The sequence below is a fragment of the Hyposmocoma kahamanoa genome, unplaced genomic scaffold (genome assembly GCF_003589595.1).
Source record: "Hyposmocoma kahamanoa isolate Upper Pololo Valley unplaced genomic scaffold, ASM358959v1 202, whole genome shotgun sequence".
NCBI classification, from domain to species: domain Eukaryota; kingdom Metazoa; phylum Arthropoda; class Insecta; order Lepidoptera; family Cosmopterigidae; genus Hyposmocoma; species Hyposmocoma kahamanoa.
Window position 1 is genome coordinate 12,011,029 of NW_020653726.1, and position 13,906 is coordinate 12,024,934.

Genomic DNA, 13,906 nt, shown 5'->3' on the forward strand with positions numbered 1-13,906 from the left:
GCCCGCCATCTTGGATGTAGAAATGAGTGCCATATTCGTCATGAGCACCCCCAAGTACCTCGAAAATGATACCCATATTGCATTTATTTCAAAACTCGTGTCCGCCATCTTGGATTTAGAAATGAGTGCCATATTCGTAATGAGCATCCCCAAATACCTCGAAAAGGATACCCATATAGCATATTTTGAAAAATCGTGTCCGCCATCTTGGATTTACAAATAAGTGCTATATTCGTTTTTCATCGACAAAACCGAGCATATCTGTAGGCACCTGATCGACAATGTCGGGCAAATCTGTAGGCACCTTTAACTTAATGATGAGTTAAGCAAGATACAATTTCCCCACTTTTGAGGGAAATGTTATTCCATGGCATCATTATTTGTATATTTGTGTGCGTGCCGACGAGCGTAGTTACAAGTTCCTTACGCCTACATGAATTTGGTTTTTGCCTCACTTGTGACAGTTCGTTTGATATGAAACTATCATTCTATGCGTTATTATTCTAAGCTTTTCACATTACTTGCTCAGAAGGGCTTTCTTTCCTATTGAAATCTGTGTGGAAAAGCATTTTTTGCACGCTAGTGTGGAAAAGGTTTTTGAAATTCGAACTTCACGATGGACTGTGATGCACCTAACTTTTTCGTTTGATGAAAAAAAAAGATAAATGACTCGTTCTAGTACGCGTTTTGTCGTACATTAATTATTTATGTAATACAAATCCGTTGGTATAATTTATTCTTATTATTGTTTAAATTGACAATGATAACTAATTGCATTTATTAAATTATTTTAATACATCGAAGAACTAAAATAATTTCAATAATCACTTAATCACACAAAAATTATAAGTACATGCAAGAAAAACTGTTAAGGTGCAAATTCAGAACGCATTCGAAGGTAATTTTTTTTTTCAAAATAATGTGTTATAGTTCAACTGTTTTCTTTCATCTACCATTTTCCTCGCTATAGTGCGGTGAAAAGTTGTGTGTTTCGCTTGGCAGCAAAGTTGTTAAGCGTCTCGTGCCTTGAAACCGTGAGGGTTCGAGGGTACGTTCATTATTCTCAGGAAACTCGCTTCGCTCGTGGTTCAATCTTAGCTTCCTTTGCTTGCTCAGGTTTCGATATAAGCACTCGCGTTAAACAACAGCTTTGCAATCTTGCATAACAAATAACTATTGCCAATACATATGCTGACAATAGTTAATTTTGCGGACTGGTATCTTGATTATAGGAGTACGAGTATGAAATAGAAATGAAATTCTTTTGAGACAATCGTGCTCAAAAGTTAATATCATTTTTTAAACACCGAGCGAACGCTTCAATTTTTAACCAATGACTCGTGTGACAACCTGCGCTGTGTAACTCGCGTGTGCCGCACAATTTTGCGAATGTGTGCGTCTGTATACTATGCACGGTGGGCGCGCACGCAAAAAAGCCGCAATGCTACGTTTGTTTCGAGTTGCTTCCTACTTGCTTTTTAATACTATGCTATAATAGTGGTTGAGTGGCGAAAATCTTATCTGGTCTAACATTCATTATCCAACAAAAGTTGAACGGAAAACAGCTTCAACAACTAAATGTATTTGGTAATTACTAACTTGACTAAGTTGGCGTAAAGAAATCTCCTTTCCGCTTTCATAGATAATGCACAGACCCAATAGAGCGATCAGACCGTCGATTCGACTAACGTGTGTCATTCAGTGTATGGAGGTACGTTTGTGAGCATACACTCTTAAAGGTGTAGAAGCTGGTGAAGAGCGCTGGTGGAATTCTGTAGATTGTAATGTGGCTTGCAATCCACGTTTCACATTAGTGAAAACGTGTGCCGCTGCTGATACCGCTTGGAATGTTCAGTAGACCGCAGATCTCGCTTAGTGAGTTTAACGTTCGAGAGTTCAAAAGGGGTAAAGGTTATTGGTAATAAATCCAGTTACAAAAGTATTTATTCCGGTTTTAACAATATTCATGATCTTAAAATATGTATTGTACAAGAGATTTTTAGTAAAATGGTAAACGGTTCAAAAAAAATAGGAAAACGATGTGTTCTCCGCCGCAATCGGGTAGAGAGTGACGATGGAACGAAACAAAATCAGAATGTTAGGGCGCATTTATTCGAGACGAATTTCATCGCGCTCGCCACGCGGCCGCCGCGCGCTCGCCGAGCGGAGGCCGCGTTGCCGCCGCACAGCGACCGCGTGCGTACTAACTACTAACTGTCATGTCAAAATACGCTCTATTTATTTAGCTTTTACGTTTTAACTTAAATTAGCATCCCGGGCATGCGGGCGAGACTGGCTTGATTCGAGCTACGCGGCAACTGTGCGGCGACTGCGCGGTTGTATTATTCCGAGGAATTTAAATGTTATTGCCTAGTAAATACAATTCAGATTCGCCATTAGTGTACATGAAGACGTGGTATCCGTAACTGGGCGGCCGCGTGAAATCTTTCGCTTCGTGTAACTGTAAAGCCGGCATGCAGTAATGCTCACATTAATGTCGGGCGGCAGAAATAAATAAGGTGGTAGTACTTCCCTGGAAGAATTCTTTCACAAGGAGCTCTACTGCTACCAAATATTGAGCCTGCGCAGTACCGTCTAACAGCGCTGACTTTACCTCGCATCATTTCACATTAATAATTTGCATATAGTACGTTGTCTATACGTATAATCGCCACTAATTTCATTTTAACGGCATTTTAATACATTGTTCGAATGCCGTAAATATAGTAGTACGAATGTGGGAAATATTTACAAATTCATGTACGCATAGTGAGTTGAAGGATCGATAACGTTCCATGTGACTGCGACAGTCGTAATTGCATGTCATTGTCGACGTGAATGATACCAATTTGATAGGACACTATTTTGATGAACAGTGGACGTTAATTTTCTAGGCACATTGGCTATCTGAATTACGTGAGGGGTGATAAATAAGAAAAGAGTAAAACTACATTGGCGTATAAGCCTAAACAATTGCAAATCTCAAGTGGTAATGGGCGTGGTACATTACTCACAGAACAGATTGCCGATGGGGTCAGATTTCTATTTTTTTATCATACCAAGTAATTGGACGAATAAATCGAGCGCACGGTGGTGAGCGACACGCTTGTCCTTAGCAATTGCAGCGCCATTCAGAGCTTTAAATCGCAAAGATCTGAGCCGATCACTCTGAGACATTAATTGAAAAGTGTCATGTGCCTGTAATTTCGCCAGCTCCCTTACCCTTTAAATCCGAAACACGGTAATGGTCGCATTACTAAGGTGGCAGTACTACCCTGGACGAACTCTTTCACAAGGAGCTCTACTGCTACGAAAAAAGGTTGCGGGAATGGTACATGAAGCTGGATGACGGTTTTATTTTTTGACTCATTTAGCCAGGTAGTTTCGATCTATAATGTGTGAAATAATATTGTAAATGATAAAAGTGTACAATATTTAAACATATTTTGATCACGTTTATTTCATCTTTATTAGGTCGATCGCAGATTTTACTTAATATATGAGTTACTTGACTATTTAATCGGTATTTGGGAAACATGATTAGGTTACAATTTGACGAGAAAATATCTGAAAACATTATAATTTGATCTTTTAATTTTTTTACAAAGCAGAACAAAACCTCACAAGGTGTTTTTATGATACCAAGTGTCGGGACGAACAACTCGTACGCCTGGTGGTGGTGGAGCTTTAAGTCGGAAACATCTGAGGGGCCCTGCCACTGCGCCTATCACCTTAAAACATAAGTTGACAAGTCCTATATGCCTGTAATTACATCAGCACACTTACCCTTACAAATTGGAACACAGTAATGTTCACGTTACTACTTGGCGGCAGAAATACGTAGGTGGCAATACTTTACTGGAAGAACTCTTCCACAAGAAGCTCTACTGCTTCTAAAAAAGTAGGTTATATAAAATATCCGTAGACAAAATACATTTTAATGTTACTTAAGGGAAAGATACTTTGTTTATGTGTTCGTAGTCTAATTATCACTGGCACCGGCAGCTGTATAGCCTCTATATTCACGTGATTATAATATTTGAGTTCGTGAGCTTCGTCATACATTTTTACCACTTAATTTACCTTCGTAGTGAAAATTGATTTATCGACAAAGTCTGCTACTAAATATAGATAATAAAAACAACAAAATTAGTTTCATCGAAGTTAAGTATTACCTGTAGTTTTTCTAAGAATATTGGGTTCGATCTTCTTTCAAGTCCGCCAGAACTATTGTCATTCCATTTATTCGTGTTTGGAACCGCTATTTATCATGTTTCTCGTTTATTTTTATTACGATGTATTTTTTAGAGACAATAAAGAAAATGTCGAGGTGGCGCCGCCTAAGAGAGTTTATTTATTCCTTTTAACGACGTGTTAAGGAATGTTTCCTTTATCCCTCGAAATTTCTTAATTTATATCCTTATAGGATAGTAGTTTTTCTATGTCTATGTTATTCGTGTTATAGTAAGTAAATTTTATTACTATCTACATGTATACATTTCCTTTCCATTGGAAGATACTCTTTGGTGCCAAAACTCGTTTCAACTCTTAAATTTCTATCCTTAGGTTGTTGAATTTTAGCTTATTTTGTAACACTTTTACTTTTGTACTACTATTCTTTTTTTATGATACCGATTGACGGGGCGAACAAGTCGTGAGCCTGGTGGTAAAATAAATAAAATGAAAATAAATAAATAAACTCTACTATAACCCTTCAAAACCGAAACGCAGTAATGCGCCTAACGTAAAATAGTAACAGTAGCTCACATTATTGCTTGGCGGCAGAAATAGATAAGGTGGAAGTACCTTTAACTTCCTCCGTGGCCGAACGGTTACCATGCCAGACAGCCTAACAGAGGTCCCAGGTTCGATCCTCGGGTCGGGAGGAATATTTGTGTGGCCTGCATTTATTTATCTCGTGAGTTGGGGTGTAATTTGTGGTTGTCTATCTGTGTGTCCATTTTACCCGCGAAACTGGGTTTCCCTAGCGCACACACTCAACATAGCCATGTTGCGTGTGTGCGTTTAAAAAAAACCTACTTCACTGGACGCACTCTTTCATGAGGAGCTCTACTGCTGCCAAGAGAACTGTACTTCGCTGTCATTATATTTTTTTGATGTGAAAACGAAGAATATTTCATTTTCATTATTCATGAGATTTAGAATACATTTTTGGCAACTGTTTAAGGTGTATTTCAGAGGTGTTAACTATTTAAATGTACACTTATTAATCGAGCGATTGTGTCAATTGTCATTACGAGTATGTCACATGTCTTCGATGAGCTTATCTATAATTTTATCGATATAGATATAAATATAGATATAGAGCTTTACCGATACGCAGGTTTCAGCACGTTTTCCATTACCCTGGAACGAAAATATAATACTTATGTAACACTTCGCGCCTTAATTACAAAAAAAAGGTAAACAACCCCTCGGAAACAAACAAATAAACGACAAAAACAAAATTCACCTCAATTTGTTGTTGAAATTCAACTGCGTCTCGTTGTGTCCTTTACTTTTTGCAATAAAACAAAAAAGTGTTATTTGTACACGATTTGTATTGTTTAATCACTATTAACATCACTATGTGAGTTCGTAAAATAAAACAATCACGTAGTTTAACTCGATTGCAGTTGGAAAGTTGGCAAAACGTTGCCCCTTCACTTTCAAATGGCAGTAGTGAATTATCCACCTACACAATCATTTGCTTTTCAATACTATTTCGTTAAGCTTTTAGGGGAAACTTTTGTTCGTCTAAATAGACGAGGAAGATTATTCCTGTGACAACTTAAATGACTTATTAAGCAAATAACTACGCATTAAATTTAATGGGACGTGTTTTACATTACTAATGAGGTTGACGTTATGCGATCTGATTATGTATTTAAAGTTATCCTAATGACACGTTGTCACTCACTCGCAATCCGCGTTGTGTCACGTAGTTTCTACGCTTCCCAATTGTTCCAATTACAATATTCCTATCGCTTCACGGAGACCCTCTTATCTTTCAGTTGTCCTTCTGTATATGAGTGTCTATATTCATAATTATTGTGTGGTGGTGCTGCTGGTGCTTGCGCGTGTAGGCGATCTTCAGTGTACAATGAATTATGTAACGTAACTTTTCACAATATTTAACTGTTATTAAAAAAAATTCACTGTCTTGTTTTTCATTTATTGGTGTTCTTCATGGTTTGTTCTAAAATTAATTCGGGCGCCAGTGTGGTGAAGCTGGAAAGCGCCAGAAAGCGTCTGTAAAAATCTTTATATTCATGTAATAGCCAGGGTTTCAATGACGGCACCATTACATCCGGGTTTATGGCTTCATTTTTGGTCGAAAAACTATTGCAGCAAATTTTTGATAATTCTTTTGTTCCGTTCTAAATTATATGTTTATAACTTTTTGTATTATAACTTGGTAAAGAATCAAAAATAAGATTTTAGTAAATGGTAAACGGTTAAAAAATTAGACGAGTAGATAGGAGTGTTAGCTACCACGGTCAAACGGCGAATGACGATGGAAAGAAACAAAATCAAAATGCGAGGTAAAATGGAACAATTTTAAATTTTAACTTTAAATATGAGTAGAAGAAGAAAAAACGATACGATACGAATGGAGAGAGGCGATACAAAAGGGTGGGATGACGGTATAAGGAGATCACACCGTCACAATTGAAAAGAAATAGTACAGGGTTCAAGTCAAGGTTTGCTTCATAAAGGTGATTCTCTACCGGCGAGGCAAGACGAGACAAGACGAAACTGGCGAGATTGAAATTTCTCTATTCTCTATTGAAATCTTCGGTGGTAAATGTATTAGTAGCTAAAAACCATTCCGTATAAACCCTGATGCCATAGACAGACATACATAAAGAGTAGTAGTAGAGCTCCTTGTGAAACAGTTCGTCCAGGTATGTACTGCCAATTCCTCACCGGACACGGTTGTTTCGGCCGTTATCTGTGTGAGAGTGCAGGCCCCTGCCTAACCACTGCCTAACTCCGGGGTGCCACCATTGTGGTGTGCCCATGGATATCGCGACGCACACATTCTAGGTCTATCCTGTCTGGGACGACGCCTGTGCCGCCGTGCTCATGAGGTTGACAGAGAGCGCGCTCTCACTGCCAGTCATTGTCACTGCCATAACCAGTAGGGAGGACAAGTGGCGCCTTGTGAAGACGTTCGCTGATTTCATCGTGACGCGCAAGGTGGAAGAGGAACGGGGATGGAATCCTAATGCTCACCATAAACCGCTGTGGAAGACTAGGCCGTCGGAGAAGGTTCCACGAGACCCAACAGTCATAACGAGGACCTATCGGGCGGTATACGGGGGATTGTGCCGCCAATGTTGAAAGTTCCTAGGTTGGTGCGCGCCTTCGATGTGTTCCGTGTCCAACATCCAACATCTTGCTCCTCCACCAGAACATCGGAGGACGGACTCGCCGTGGTCCGTAATCGGAATTACAAACCACCGCGGAAGGGCCATGAACTGCAATAGCAACACCCGTAACATACCGGTGGAAAGTGAATTACCCCGGGGATTTAGTGCGGTTGGGGTGGTCACTTAGGTTCAGCCAAGTCCCACGTAATTTCGGCCCTGTCCCCGTATGGCCGGGATATCTGTATACAGATTTAAAAAAAATGGTAAGCACCACTATTTCTACCGCCAAGATTATTAATATTGTGAGCATCATTGCGTTCTGGTTTTGAAAGACAAGGTTGCTGGTGAAGTTACAGGTACTCAGGGTGACGGACTCTGTAGCTGTGCCCCTCAGATCTTTGCGATCTATAGCTTTGAACTGCACTGCAACAATTATGGGCAGGGGTGTCGCTTGCCACCATGCGGCTGACTTGTACTTTCCGCCACTTTGTCTTATAAAAAAAAATTATGCATTGCTTTACGGCATATAGAATGTAATTAAATGATGTAAGTATCATTATAGCCATTCAACGAAAGTTGGCTGCCCGTTTTTTGATTGAATATTAAGTATACCTTATTTTTACCATAACAACGATGTTAGTGATAGTATTCATAACTAATAATCGCAAAACGTGTTTGTAATTCAACATTCCTGTCCCTGCTTTTTAGCGCTCTTCGTTTATCTTGAACTTTATTCACAACGAGCCAATGCTATTTAATCGGAATAATCTTCAAAACGTTGTAGTTGCTTTGAAATGAAAATGAAATTCAATGTCGGACAGGGTTCAGGTACTTCAACACAGCAGTTACTGCGACTATTAAATGCGCTTTAAATTAAACGTGGGATTATAGGAAACGACGTTGTCAATGTACCGCCCTGCCATTGGCATAGTGTCGAGACACGATACAGGCGACATACGACATCTAATTTCCGGTTGTCACGTAGCATGAGAAAACTGTACGTACTCGATACCGAATTTCCCTTTTATACATCAATCGAGCGCTTATATCGTGAAAAATGCGCTTGCATGAGTTGATATCGTTTGAAATATGCGAGCGAAACAATGACATCTTTTTAGATACCAAAATACTGTAAACACTTTTCGTGAGAGTTTGCAGATGATAGTTAAGGTTTTACTTTATATGGTACATAATGTAGATTTTTATGATACCAAGTAACGGACAAGTCGTGTGCCCGGTGATAAGCGACACGCTTATTATTATTATTATTATTATTAAAAAAATTTACAAAAAAAAAGACTTATAAATTAAAACTTAGCGGTACAACAAAAACCTGAATAGGTTTATCCGTACACCGCAATTCATTGAAGTGAGCTCGTAACAAAACTGGCTAACCCGTTTGCTTATGTACGCTTACCCACTACCATAAAAACAACCACTACTCGAGTAAAAGACCTGTGAATGAAAATGATAAATTATAGCGAAACAGATAAATACCTTCGGAGTGGTATTACAATAAAAACAGTCATTCACGTATACAGGACGTTCAAAGTTTATTTAATAAATATGATTTAAGATTTGTTTTTATGCTGTTAGTTGTGAGGTTAATTTTTATTTCTGGTGGTAGTGAATTAATTATTTTAAGTATCTGATAACTCAGTCGATTTTTACCGTATATATTATTATAACGAGGTATTATTAGTAATTGATTGGTTCAATATCAATATCAGTTGCAGTGGTACTCAAGAGCTTTTAAACAGCAAAGATCTGTGGGGCACTGCCACTGAGTGCCACCTTGAGACATAAGTTCAATAGACCTACGTACCTTTAATTTCACCAGCATTCTTACACTTAATAACCTCAGTACAGAATACTAAAAAAACTGAAATCAAAAGTCATTCATCCCCTGGTTTAATTAAAATAAAAAATATTCCACCTCTAATGGTAGCAACCCTTAGAGGTGGAATATTTTCTTCAAATCTAAATGGTACCACTACCACTTCAGATATCTCCTTTCAATATAAAAAGAATCGTTAAAATCGGTTCACAAATGTCGGAGTTATCGCGTAACATACATACGAAAAAAACACAGTCGAATTGAGAACCTCCTCCTTATTTAAAATCGGTTAAAAACCAGAACCTATGTTCTGGTAATGCTTATATTACCGTTTTGGGGCAGAAATAAGTGGTAGTACTTTCCTGGTCGAACTCTTTCACAAGGAGCCACATAACGATTTTTTAATCTTATTAATGGGAGAGTAAACATTTTCACAGACTATAATCTGGGCTATAAAAACTGATACTTTTTCTTAATAACAACAAAGATCAGACATTAATAATGAAATAACTTTTAAGACATTTTAAGAGTGGTTACACACGGTTTCTTTTAGCTGTGATGCAAACGCGTGTTCGTGAAACGCGCGATTGCTTCGCTACACTTCCGATTTTATATGCGATTGCATCGTTTCAAACACGCGACTATCCCGATACAAACGCGCGATTGCATCGATGCAATCGCCTATAAATCTCGTGTGTAGCGATGCAATCGCGCATTTCTATTGATGCAGTCGCGCACTTGCGTCGCGTTCGCTACTTAAAACTGCGCGCGTGTGCAAAAGTAGACGATTAGCGATTGCATCGCGTTTGCATCGCTGCTAAAATTCGCCATGTAAAACCGCTCTTAGACCTATTTAAAAATGTAACAACGCCAAGCATAAATTTTTCAAGTCAATTGATAACAGAGTAAAACAAAACAGAGGTCACAGGAAGGCCGTGATAAGGTCATCAGGGTATAATTAAATAAGGCTGAGTAGGCGGAATAAAGCCTGTCGTGATGGGGCATTGGGCTTTAACCCCTTTGACTAAATTTATATTGTAGACATGTAATTACGTGATTTATAACTTTTTGTTAACCTAAAATTTTGAAAACAGTCAGCTCTAGGCTGGACAGATTACTGTTCAACGTCTTTGTACACAGTCTTGAACTACATTTTAATTTTAAATCAAGATTACTAATTACTATATTATTTCGCACATTATCAATTTTATCACTTCTTGAAATGAATGATAGGATGTCTTTAAACTTAAAACATCAAGTTTGACTAGAAAGTAGAGCTCAACATTAACCCAAGAGTGTATACGCAATAGATACAAATCAGATCTTTATCTGTTTCTGTAACTTCAGTCATGTTAAGCTTCAAGTTGGAAGTTAGATGACATTTACCCTTCAGTGCACATAATAGAGGAATAAATAGCCTAGGCGATTAAACCTAAAAAAGTTGGTAAGACAACAGAATATCCTCTTATTATTGATACAAATATCAAACAAACACAAAGAAATATTCCTTCGATCAGATAGGACAGGAACCAGCGTCTGTTGCCTCAACGTGGTTACAATCTCCTATAATGTGATTGTGATCATTACGCCTATAAATTTGAATGTGCCTTTAAAATGTACCAATCATTTTTTTTTCAACAGGTTATTTTTATATATATAATACCAAGTGATGGTGCGAACAAGTCGTGCATCTGGTGGTAAGCGACACGCCTGTCCATAACAGTTGCAGTGCCACTCCCGAGCTTTAAATCGCAAAGATCTTTGAATCTCTGCCACTGCGCCCGTCACTCCGAGACATAAGTTGAAAAGTCCCGTGTGCCCACCACCCTTTTTACCACCCTTTTCACCACCCTTACTCTTTCAAACCGGAACGCTGTAATGCTCACATTACCGCTTGGCGGCAGAAATAGGTAAGGTTAGGTTAGGTTAGGCAGTACTTCCCTGGACGAACTCTTTCGCAAGGAGTTCTACTGCTGCTAAAAATATTTACAGATTTTTACCGTCATCATATCATTACAGCCTGACCTCACCGACTACTGGATACGGGACCGGGTTCGTCCCGCAATTCCTGCGCCGTCGTCCTCTCGTCTCGTCGTCATCTTGCCGCTGGATACCCCGACAATCCCGTATCTGTAGATTTTTATACCTAAAACAAAACGGAAAATCTTCACGCTATGTCTACGTTTTATTCTATTTTTTTTTAGTTTTATACTTTTGTAGTATTCCCCTTATTCCATAACTTTCTCTACGTCTCACAAAAGCACCTAAAGGTGTATATATCATGTGTTTTAGGGGAAAATGTATGGAGGCTTTTAGTAACAGAATTGAAGGGGCGTTTCTCAGTTCAAACGGCGCAAGTTATATGACCTTTAAATCAAGCGAGGAAAACTTTTCAAATTGGCAAACTCTGAAGTTTTGGCGAACGAAGTTGTGAAAGTTCCGTATATAAGTCTAGTCCTTGGCTACTGGCAATTTCTATGAATGAGAATTGAATCTTAAACAATTTTTCGCAAGAATGTAAATTTTTTTCTTTAAAAGATTAACGGCTACAGGATTTTTTCTGAATGGTCCCTGTAGAATTTAAAGATATCTGGCCCCAATCTTTTGAGCATTGAAGTTGAGTTAAAGCGGTATAAATTTCTAATAACACCATTTTTGTGTCATCGGTTAAAACGTGAAAGTAAAATTTACGTAAGACAGCTTAACAAAACAAAAACCTCACTCTACAAAACAATTAAAAAGTTGTCTAATTGTTTTACAGAATGATTGCGAGTTTTCTTCGAAAGAAAAACAAAATCGCTCTTTATAGCTCCAACGACTTTTATATGAAAACTCCAGAAACGGTTATTATTCTGTTTTGAATGAAATCTGCTGGCCGCAAACAAAGCTGCTTAGCGCTGAAAATATAAGATTTAATTTGCATAAAATTCAGCTGAGTCACAATGATTAAAGTCATTTCTAACTTAAATGAATACAAATTTACCTTTTATTTTATGCAATGTATACCCCTTTCAGGCCTGTCAGAAACGATAGTACAAAATTATTTTTTAAATTCCCGCGCCGCACCAAATAAACTTTGTAGCTCGAGACCGCCACCACACGATCCTACACGAATCGTGCGTCTAAGTAAATAATAATTTTCGCGCGTTCTACTGGTCAGTTGGCATCAGTGAGGTGACAGAGATGGCAGCGTTTTTTTGTTGGCGGAGGCGGTGATCGTAAGTAATGTTTTTTTGTGTAAATTTTAACAAAAACATTAAGATGTTATTGTTATTTTATAGCTGTTATCTTTGTTTACTCATTTTTATCATGGAGACGTACGATTTTCCAAGCAAAATTACATCTGGAAACCAAATAGTCACGATCGTGTCGTTCAGGCCTATCTCCACTTAAGACGGTTTTAGGTAATGACTATATTTCTTGAATTTATTTGCAATTATTTTTATTTTTGGCAGGGGTGGAGCATACAAGCGATTTTGTGTTACATCTGCTTGGAGATGGTAACGATTCAGAGATAGAAGGTTTAGATTATGATGAAGAATTGCCGTTCCAAAGGCCGTCAAACCCTGCTGCTAGTCAGATTTCGTCATCCCCAATACCTACGCCACGTCGTCCTAGAAATGTGGCCCAAAACCGTTCCGAAGGTAGAAGAAGAATTTGGAGACAGTTACCATTCAATCAAAAACAACATGACTATCTACCACGAATGCGTCCAGATACTGTCAGACCCATGGAATATTTCAATGACTACTTCGATGATGAGTTTTTTGATCAAGCTGCGGTATGTACCAACAACTACTACATGCGTCGCACAAGCCGGATCCTAAATACCAACCCAATTGAACTAAAAAAGCTGATTGAACTTCATTTGATCATGGGCGTCATCCCATACCCACGGCTTTACATGTATTGGCGAGATGGGATGCGCTTAGACATGGTGTTCGCCACCATCATGGCCAGAGAAAGATTCAAGACCCTGCGTTCAGCATTGCATGTCGTCGATAGTGACACAGCTCCAATAGGTGACAGCAACACACTTTGGAAAGTCCAACCAATACTCAACTGGGTCAAACAGGCTTGTGACCGAATAGAAAGACAGCCGGGATTTTTTTCCATCGACGAACAAATGCTTCCTTTCAGCGGTGTTTGTTCACGTGGGCTGCGACAGGTGATTAAAAGTAAGCCTCGACCCCAAGGCTTAAAAATGTTCGTGGCCATAACTCACGAAGGTCTCATGATAGATTTCGAAGTCTACAGAGGTGCTAACACTCCGTTCGGGGACAGAACTTTGGGGGTTGGAGCGTCGATAATCTTGCATCTCTCCAAGTCAATTCCAAGAGGGAGCTGTATCTATTTTGACCGCTACTTCTCGTCGATACCCTTGCTTGAAAAGTTGAACACCATTGGCCTGCACGGCACAGCGACGCTAATGATGAACCGATTACCAGAGCGAAAGAACATCGATTTTAAACCCGATCGCAGAATGCAGCGCGGTGAATCACAGTAGTTCGTCTGTGACGATGTCGTAGTCATCAAATGGATGGACAACAAGTCCATGCTAGTCGCATCTAATTTCACTTCTGCAGACGACACAGTTTTTGTAAAACGCTGGGATAAAAATATCTCGGGTTTCATGGACGTCTCTGCACCAAAAACGATTGCTAATTACAACAGGCACATGGGCGGCGTGAAT

At 38.9% G+C, this 13,906-nt stretch overlaps 1 protein-coding gene across 1 annotated transcript in view; it reads left to right on the forward strand.

Moving 5' to 3' along the window:
* Nucleotides 1–13,720, forward strand: part of LOC113227128 (piggyBac transposable element-derived protein 3-like) — a 38,943-nt gene extending 25,223 nt beyond the window's left edge. The window contains exon 2 of the mRNA XM_026460006.1: nt 12,669–13,720. Within this exon, the coding sequence (XP_026315791.1) occupies nt 12,669–13,720 (1,052 nt within the window). The remainder of the gene's footprint in view (nt 1–12,668) is intronic.
* Nucleotides 13,721–13,906: the final 186 nt, after the last annotated feature.